The sequence below is a fragment of the Capra hircus genome, chromosome 18 (genome assembly GCF_001704415.2).
Source record: "Capra hircus breed San Clemente chromosome 18, ASM170441v1, whole genome shotgun sequence".
Lineage (NCBI taxonomy): Eukaryota > Metazoa > Chordata > Mammalia > Artiodactyla > Bovidae > Capra > Capra hircus.
Genome location: NC_030825.1, coordinates 65053584 through 65062645, shown reverse-complemented (window position 1 = coordinate 65062645; position 9062 = coordinate 65053584). Strand labels below are relative to the sequence as shown.

Genomic DNA, 9062 nt, shown 5'->3' with positions numbered 1-9062 from the left:
GCCCCGTGGCCTGGGTCTTGCTGCTCCAGGGGCTAGCAGAGCGAAACGAGGGCCGTGACCGAGTGGGGTTCTCCCAGCAGAAGCCCGGCCAGGCTCGGGCACTGGATGCGCGGGAGCCCAGGGGAACTCGCCCTGTCACCTCTCAAGTGCTCATCGAGTCTCTAGGCTCAAGGACAAGGAACCGGGCCCTGCCAGCCGGGAGGGGCCCCGGCGGGGCCCACCATGCCCCTCCCCGACGACAGCTTGGACAGAACGCAGGCGCCAGCGGCTGCACAACTCGTCGGCGGCTTTATTAACACTCTCCAGACGCTGGTCAGCGGCGGTCTCCGGCACCTGTCCTCCTCGGGCCTGCCTGACAGGCTGGTCGCAGCGCAAGGACCCACAGCTCGGATACCCCTGCTGGAACCCGGTCGTCCTGTCGGAGCCGTGCCGTGATCCACCCGTCCTGGGAGCGGCAAGGGGCGGTCTCCCCGGGCGGGACGAGACGCAGTCCCCTCCCTGCAGACTCCTCCAGCCCGGGACCCCGCCCCTGCCCAGGTCCTCGACTGGGCTCCGGGTGGAGAGGACCGCAGAGGCGTCCTCGCAACGCAGAGACTGCGAGGACGAGGGCGGGGCGGGGGCTGACCCAGAGAGTGAAGTTCGGGGCATCACGCGACAGGGCTCAGGCACCGGGTGCGGAGCCAGGGCAGAGGCGCCGGGCGCGCGGCCGGAGCTACCCCAGGGGCCAGGGCGGGAAGGGCGCGGCGCCCTCGGGGCCCGGGGCCACTCCGCCCGCGCCGGCCGCGCGCCCGTGGGTGCGCTGGTGGCGGAGCACGTGCTCGCGGCGCCCGAAGCCCTTGCCGCACTGCCAGCAGGCGAAGGGCCGGGCGCCCGAGTGCGTCTTGCGGTGGCGCACCAAGTGCTCGCGCCAGTAGAAGGTCTTGCCGCACTCGCAGCAGGCGTGCGGCTTCTCGCGCGCGGGCAGCGGGCGCAGAGCCGGGCCCGGGCCGCCAGGGTGCGTGCCGCGGTGGCGCCGCAGGTGCTCCTTGCGCCGGAAGGCCTTGCCGCACTCGGGGCAGGCGTGCGGCTTCTCGCCTGAGTGGCTCTGCCGGTGGCGCAGCAGGTGCGCAGGCTTCAGCGAGGCCTTGCCGCAGTCGGGGCAGGACGTGGTGCCCGGGGCCGTCAGGAAGGCGGGCAGGCCGGGCGCAGGCGGGGCTGGCGGCGCCGGCGGGGGGCTGCCCGGCTCCTGCTTGTAGGGGCGCGCGGCCTGGGCGTCTGCCGTCGCCGGTTCCTCAGTCCTGGGGGCCGCATCTCCTACAGGTAAAAGCGCAAAATCAGGACGGCCATGGACTGGCTCATGGATGCTGGGGCCGGGACAGTTCATGGATGGGGCGTGAACCAACAGGTGCAGGGGCGGAGGACAGGGTGGTCATGGCCTGATGGATGGGCAGGGGGGTGAATGGGCACTGGGGGTGCATAAGCTGGGTGGGTGGACGGACTGGTTGACAGGAGGGACACTAGAAAGGCTGGTTCGAGGATGGGGGGACAGGATGGCTCATGGATGGGGGGTGGACGGACTGGTTGATGGAGGCTGGACCAGCTGGCTCAGGGATGGGGGGGCGGGTGGACAGACCAGTTCACGGATGAGGGGAGAGGATGGTTCGTGTATGGGGAGGAGAGACTGGTTCATGGGTGGATGGGGGGTGGGTGGAAGGACTGGTTGATGGGATGGGGAGCGGGCTGGGGGAAGGATGGATGGGCCGGCAGGTGGGGAAAGACAAGCTGTGAGGGGATGGACAGAGGCTGCCAAGGAGGCGCCTGGTGAGAACCAGGGTGCAAAGCCGGGGTCAGGCTGCCGGGACACAACCCTGGCTCAGCAGGCGCCCATCCCGGGTGGGTTAGTCTCTTCTGTGCCGGGCCTCCTGCTGCAGGGAAAGGCTGTGACGCTAGGGTCTCGAGGCCGCCACTGGAGGTCAGCACTGCAGGCGCTCCCGTCCTGTCTCACCCCCGGCCCCGTGTGCCGGTCCATTGAACGCGTGAGTGACGGACAAGTGGGGAGCGTGGTGCAGAAGGAGGGGCTGCTCACCTGAGGGCGTCGCCCCACCAGCTTCCTCTCCCACGCCGACCCCGGAGCCTCCGGTCGCATCCTGAGGCGCCCTCGTCGCTGGTCCCTGGAACCAGAGACCCCCACGTGTCCAGCTGAGAAGCTGGAGCCCCACCACCCGCCCTCCGGGTCCTGCCGCGGGCTTTGAGGGCAGCAGCCGCTGGGCTGGGGTCCTCCATGGACAGGCTCGTGGAGGCCCACATGGCGAGGCCTGAGACCTCCCACCAAGCACCTCGGCAGTGGGTCCTTCAGCCCCCGGCAGCCTCCTGGGCGCCCCTCACTCCCGACCCACGGGGCCGGCGGAGACCAGGACCGCTTACTGCTCTGGGCCACTGCGCTTCGGGCGGTTTGTTACCCGACAGGCAGACCACTGATGGAGCCGCTTTAACCCGGCTTTTAGCCTCGATGCCCTGTGCCAGCTCCAAGACAAAATGCAGAAGGAAAACACAGAGGCCATTTTCAACTCAGGACCAAATTAAGCAGCTTTTCCCAGCTGTCCCGTGGACGGCTCTGAGCAGTGTGGCACAGCCAGAGGCCCATGGTTGAGAGGCAGCCTCAGACCCACAACTTCTGGCTCCTTTACGCTCTGGTCGCGGCTCCTCGAGGAGTCTGCGTGGAGTCGTTTCTCCTGGAAAGGCCTCCTGGGCCTCCTGGTGGAGTCACTGTCACTGGACTGCCTTCCCAGGTGGCTCAGTGGGCAAGAAGGTGCCCACCAATGCAGGATTCGTGGGTTCCGTCACTGGGTCAGGAGTAGGAAATGGCCACCCACAGCAGTATTCTCGCCTGGAGAATCCCACGGACAGCTCTGCGGCAGGGAGAAACTAGCCCCAGGACAACTTTCAAGTGCACGGGAGGCCAGTCACACTACAGCCCCGAGGCTGCAGGGCTGAGCCTCTGGGCGCAGCAGGACCCGGGCTGCCCCAGGAGGCCTGCCCTCTGCCCCCGTCTGCCGGGCAGGGAACGCTGGGCCGGCTGGTCCCACCAGACTGGGTCCTGAGGCCACGCCGGGCGCTCTGAGGACCTAACTCACGGCGGAGGCTCCGGCCCATGCGGGCAAGCGCCCACATGTGGCTGAAGCGCGCCGCACCTCCCAGCGGGAAGCTCGGGAGCACTCCAGCTGGCGCTCCTCCGTGGGCCCCGCCACAGGCTGTTGCCCAGGGCTGGCGCTGCCCCCTGGGTCCCGGAAGACCCTCCTGGCCTCTCCCTGCCGCCTCTCCTCAGCAGTTAACCCGTGTCCTTCGGCTAGGACCAACCACAGCTGTGGGCAAGGCAGGGTCAGTCCTCAGGGTGGTCCAGGGGCCCTGAACTTGAATCAGTCATCAGAAGGGTGGGCCTGGGGCAGTGTTAGTCGTGTCCGACTCTCTGCGACCCCTTGGTCTGCAGCCCAGTAGGCTCCTCTGTCCTTGACTGTCTCCTGAAGTTTGCTCAAGGTTGTCTGTGCACCCACCGTCCCTTACCGCCAAGGCAGGCCTGACCCTTCCCCCCACTGCCACCATACCATGGACCTCAGGGTTCCTGGAGCCTGTTGAGGGTATCTCCACGGGGAGCTTGGTGGGGGGCTGGGGGCAGGGGGCAAGCATGGGGGAGGGGGAGGACCGGGGGGCAGGGGGTGGGGGGGGAGGGATGGGGGTAAGGAGGGAAGGGACAGGGGAGGGGACAGGGGTGAGCGTGAGGGGAGAGGGAGGAGGGACAGGGGCGAGGGAGGAGGGACCCAGGGTGGAGGGGGGCAGGGGGCTGGCATGGGGGAGGGAGAGAAGGGACCCAGGACGGAAAGGGGAGAGGTGAGCTTGGGGGAGGGGGAGGAGGGACCCAGGGCAGGGGGGGGAGGGAGCCTAAGGGAGGGGGAGGAGGGACGGGGTGGGTAGGGATGGGGGTAAGGAGGGAAGGGACAGGGGAGGGGAGAGGGGTGAGCGTGGGGGAGGGAGAGGAGGGACCCAGGGCGGAGGAGGGAAGGGGGGGAGAGGAGGGGGACCTGGGACCCGGGGGCAGGCGGAGGGCGGACCCCGGGCTCACCCACAGCTCCTCCAGCAGCGTCACGGCCTCCTCGCCGCTCTGCGGCCGGCGGCTGCACACCCAGGCCTGCACCTCGGTGGGCAGCGCGCTCAGGAACTGCTCGAGCACCAGCAGCTCCAGCATCTGCTCCTTGGTGCGCACCTCGGGCCGCAGCCAGGCCCGGCAGAGCGCGCGCAGCAGCCCCAGAGCCTCGCGGGGCCCCGGGGCATCGCCCAGGTGGAAGTGGCGGAAGCGGTGCCACGGCGAGTCGGCGGTCAGGCCCTCGGCGGCGCCTTGCTCCTGCTTCACGGGGCCCAGGCCCAGCGCCTCCATGGGGCCGGCGGCGGGGTCACGGCGCCTGCGGGGAGCGGCCGCGGTCAGAGCGCCCTCCGGCGGGGGGGCCCCACGTGGGAGGGCTGGCTGCCCCATCCCGAGCCTCAGTTTCCCCCCCGCCCCCCGAGATGAACAGCTCGCCCGCCGCTTGTGGGCCCGTCCCCACTCTCCCCCACTCCTGCGTCCTCCCCGCGAGGACCCAGCGAGGCCGCGCGCACGGAAGCCGCTGGTGCCCAGGCACCCGGGCCTTGTCATCAGCACCTCCTATGCTGGTGGTCGCACCCGATGCTACATCCGGGAGGCGGAGGCTGCCAGCTCCCAAGCGCTCCGAGCCCCACCTCTCCCTCACTAACCAGGGTGGACACAAGCGTCCCCCTCCACCCCGGGGGTCTCATGTGGACGCTCCAGCCCCAACATGACTGTACGTGGGGCCGGGGCTTCGAGGAGGATGTGGAGATGAAGGGAGGTCGTGATGGGGCGCAGGGTGTGGCTGTCTTCATAGGACAGGGCAGCTCTGCCCCCGACCTGGGGGGACACAGCAGGAAGGGAAGGCAGGGTTCACAGGCAGAGGAGAGGCTCTCCCCACACCCCCGTCCCCCTTTCCTGATCCCGGCCGGATCCCGCCTTCCCAGCCACAGGGAGCAAGTGTCTGTGGTTGAAGCTGCCTGATCTGCAGTGGTCAGGCCTCGACACTCACAGGGCCCCCAGGCACAGTCTGGGAGCTGGGAGATGCCGGGGACTGGCTGTAAGGCCCTCCACCCTCCCAGCGGAGTCACTGGACTGCCTTCCCAGGCAGCTCAGGGGTCAAGAAGCTGCCTGCCGACGCAGGAGACGCAGGAGACCCGGGTGCGATCCCTGGGTAGAAAATGGCAACCCACTCCAGTGTTCCCACCCAGGGAGCCCTGTGTCCCCGCCCCCCGCCCCCGCTTCCTCGTCCCTTTCCCAAAGTGCGGGACACAGGCAGGCAGGGGCCTCGGTCCTGAGGACTGAAGACACAGAGCAGGGCTCCAGGGCGGGGCGATCTTGAATGGTCTGGGGACATTTCTGATGGCCAGATGGGGGTGCTGGGAGCGGCACAGCTGGCATCTAGCCAGCGGGGGTGGGGACACTGTAGGGGACCCTGCAGGGACCAGAACGGCTCCACCCCAACAGAGAAGGACGCAGCCCCCCAAATAAACCCTGCCTGGAACGACGGTCCTCAAACAGACCAGGGACCCTGGAGTTCCTTCAGGGCTACCTCGAGGTGGGAACACGCTTCCTGACCGAGTTACCAGTCCCTTCCCCGCCTTCTCTCCCGAGCATGTGGTAGGCCCCCCACCCCCACCCCGGGCCTCGGCAGAGAGCAGAGGCGGCCGTGGGAACCCAGCTGTTCGGGTCACAGAGATGTGCAAAGACAAGTGATGCCATGCTTCCAACTTTTCGTTGGGAAGACATGGTTATTCTTCATTTAAAAACCGTTATGGGGCATGGGAAAAACTGGGAGATTAGGATTAACACATACACACTACCACATACAGAGAACTGATACGAAGCTAGTGAATAGCGCCGGGAACCATACACGAAGAGAATCTATAGAAGAGCGGATATGCGCACGTGTAACTAACTCTGCTCCACAGCAGAAACACACTATTGTAAACCAACTATTCGTGCGTGCGCCTTAAGCTGCTTCAGTCGTGCCGACTCTTCCGGACCCCATGGGCTGTAGCCCGCGAGGCTCCTCTGTCCGCGGAATTCTCCAGCAAGAACACTGGAGTGGGCAGCCGCTCCCTCTCCAGGGGATCTTCCCAAGGCAGGGATCGAACCCAGGCCTCCCGCACTGCAGGCAGATTCTTTACCAGCTGGGCCACCAGGGAGGCCCTAAGTCAACTGCACTCCAATAAAAAAGAAAAAAAAAAAGAGAAAAAAAGTGCTATTTGTGTTAACATGTGGAAAAATCAACTACCGCTATTTCTAAATGCATTCATTACTATTATGAGATTTTCTCAGCCTTCCCTTCTGAGATGACACAGAGATGTGAGCAAGTGCTTTGGGTTGCGTCTTCAAAAATTGTTTAAGATATAAAGGGGTCCTGAGCTTAAAACCTCTGAGACCACTGGCCCACAGCCTGCTTTTAAATTAGTCTTACTGGTGCACAGCTGTGCGCATGTGCTGTGTAGGGAGGATCCTCTCAGACTTAAGCTGGCTTGATCAAGCCAGCTAATAAGCGGCAGGGACTGAACTCACGCTGGCCTTAAAGCGAGGCTGCAAGGGGAGCAGCAGCGGGACAGAGCGGGAGACGGGGATTAGCAGACACAAACTGGTATACACAGGACAGAGTAACAAGGCTCTCCTGCGCAGCACGGATCCCAGTCCACCACGATGCGGTCCAGCATCAATCCTGCGGTGGACCAACATGGAAAAGAGCATGAAACAAGGCTGCAGCAGTGCGTAACTGAATCACGGTGCTGGACAGCAGAAATGAACACTGTGAATCAACTAAACTCCCATAAATTAAGTTTTTTAAAAAATGCAAAAAAGGGGGAGGGAGGTTCCAGAGGCAGGGGACATATGCATGCCTATGGCTGACGCACGTCGACGTATGGCAGAAGCCAGCACAATATTATAAAGCAATTACGCTTCAATTTAAAAAAAATTATTAAAAAATAGTTACAAACCAAACGTTTAAGAAAAGACGGAAAAAATAACTGAGAAGGCTCTGGATGGAGCGTGCCTGCCTGGCTGCCACTTTGAACCTGGCCAGTGTTTTGCAGCCTCTTTCACCCAGATGCCACCAGGGTCTCCCCAACTGTGACAACCAAAAATGTGTCCCGGAAACGTCCACGACTCCCGGCGGCAGGGCAAGGGGCAAGTGCGCCCTGCCGGGGCGCCACCGGTCCACTGGACCAATATTTACTCAGACCAAAGGGCCACCTTCCCAGCGAGTCGTCCTAGGACAAGGCACGCCACCTTCTACGCTCTGAATCTTCCGTCCCCGGGGCTACAAAATGGGGAAAGTCGGACCAACCTAAACGTCTCAGGAAGTCAAGAAGAACGGAAAACAAAAATGCTGCGGGGCGCGCGCGGGGGCGCCAAGCCAGCCTTCCACCAGCCTCCGCCCGGCCCACTCCCGTCACTCTATGCGGTGCCGGGGACACCGCTTCCAACAAAAGCGCCGGCGCTGCACCCAAGCACCCGCGGGAGCAGGGGCTGGAAGGGGAAATAGGAGGCGGGCGGCAGCGCCGCCGCAGACGACCGGGAGAGCAAACACAGCCCTGCAGCGCGGCGCGCCCACCAGTCAGGCTCTCGGGGGGAGAGGGGGGCACGCGTCCCCAAGCAGGAGAGAAAGGAGGAGGGCAGCCGACCCCGGCCCGGGGAAGGCGCAGCTCCGCCGAAGTGCCGCCCAGCTTGCAGAGACCCGCGCGCCGGAGGGCCGCCCGCACCCCGCCCGCGCCGGGCCCGCCCCCTCCCCGGAGCCCCTTTCCGCAAACCTCTCCGACCCGGTCCGTCCCCGCCGGCGCCCCCAGACTCCCAGGCAGGGCCCAGCCCCCGCCCCCGCCAGTGCCCTCCCCCTCCCCCACCGACCTTCCCCCACCCAGCCCCTCTCCTCTTCCAACTCTCCCCACCCCGCCGCGGCGTTCTCCGCCCCCGGGAGCCGCACCCCCTCCCCCTTCCGACCCTCCCCACCCACCCCCTTCCGACCCTCCCCACCCCACCCCTTCCGACCCTCCCCACCCCTCCCCCTTCCGACCCTCCCCACCCCTCCCCTTCCGACCCTCCCCACCGCTCCCCCTTCCGACCCTCCCCACCCCTCCCCCTCCCCGCCCCGCCGTCTTCAACTCTCCCCGCCCCCGGGCGTTCTCCGCCCCCTCCCCCATCCCTCCCCCTCCCTCTCGACTCTCCTCAGCCCCGGGACCCTCACCCCCTCCCCCTTCCCTCCCCTCCCCCTCCAACTCTCCTCGCCCCGCCGTTCTCCGCCCCTCCCTTGCTCCCCCTCCCCGCCCCCGCGCCGTTCTCCGCCCCCGGGACCCGCACCCCTCCCCTCCCCCGCCCCGCCGTTCTCCGCCCCCCTCTCTCTTACTTCCCCTCCCCCTCCCCGCACCCCCGCCGTTCTCCGCCCCCGGGACCCGCACCCCTCCCCCGTCCCGACGCCCCCACCCCCGTTCGCGCTCCCAGCCCCCGGCCCCCTTTTCATCCCTCCCCCACCTCCGCCGTTCCTCCCTCCTCGGGCCCCCCGCCGGCCCCCTCCCCGAAGCTCATCCCGCCGGGCCCCTCCGACGCCTCCCTCCTTGCCCCCCTCGCTCACCTCACTCTCCCGGGTGAGGGCCCCCAAGCCCCCTCGGCACCTCGCGCATGCGCACAGCGCTCACCAGGACTCCATGCCCCGGCAGGCTTTGCGCCAAACGCGCCTATCCCCCTCCCCCCAACGCTCCCAGACGCCCCGCGGCCGCTTCCCCCCCGGCAACAACCCCGCCGCCCTCACCCAGAACAACATCTCCCAGGGAGCACCGCGGCAAAGGCGGCCTCTCATTGGCTCTCGCCTCGGCAACCTCCCCCCCCATGCCCGTCCCCGGAAGGCGCCGCCGGCGCCAGAACTACATTTCCCAAGATGCACCGAAGCGCCGCCAGGTTTTGGACTACATTTCCCACAACACACGCACGGGTCCTCGCCCGGGCA

General features: G+C 66.5%; 1 protein-coding gene across 3 annotated transcripts; it reads right to left on the bottom strand.

The window, feature by feature from the left end:
* Positions 267-8801, bottom strand: ZNF444 (zinc finger protein 444). Of its 3 annotated transcripts, none has more exons than XM_018063471.1 (4): positions 8691-8801; positions 4097-4433; positions 2066-2150; positions 267-1293 (listed from the first exon to the last, which is right to left on the bottom strand). In XM_018063471.1, exons 2-4 carry the CDS (start codon positions 4406-4408, stop codon positions 713-715), a joined length of 978 nt encoding a protein of 325 aa, XP_017918960.1. In that variant the 5' UTR covers positions 4409-4433; positions 8691-8801; the 3' UTR covers positions 267-712. The 3 variants fall into 3 exon arrangements, with proteins under 3 accessions (XP_017918960.1, XP_017918959.1, XP_017918958.1); XM_018063470.1 differs by lacking the exon at positions 8691-8801 and having other exon boundaries at positions 267-702; positions 801-1293; positions 4097-6114; XM_018063469.1 differs by lacking the exon at positions 8691-8801 and having other exon boundaries at positions 4097-6115.

Excerpts from the sequence above, each read along its gene's own strand:
- ZNF444 (XM_018063469.1), bottom strand. The coding sequence starts at position 4,663 with ATGACAAGGCCCGGGTGCCTGGGCACCAGCGGCTTCCGTGCGCGCGGC. Across the intron at positions 2,151-4,096 it reads CGCTGCTGGAGGAGCTGTGG|GGACCAGCGACGAGGGCGCC; the intron begins GTGAGCCCGGGG and ends CTCTGGTTCCAG. Across the intron at positions 1,294-2,065 it reads TGGTGGGGCGACGCCCTCAG|GAGATGCGGCCCCCAGGACT; the intron begins GTGAGCAGCCCC and ends TTTTACCTGTAG.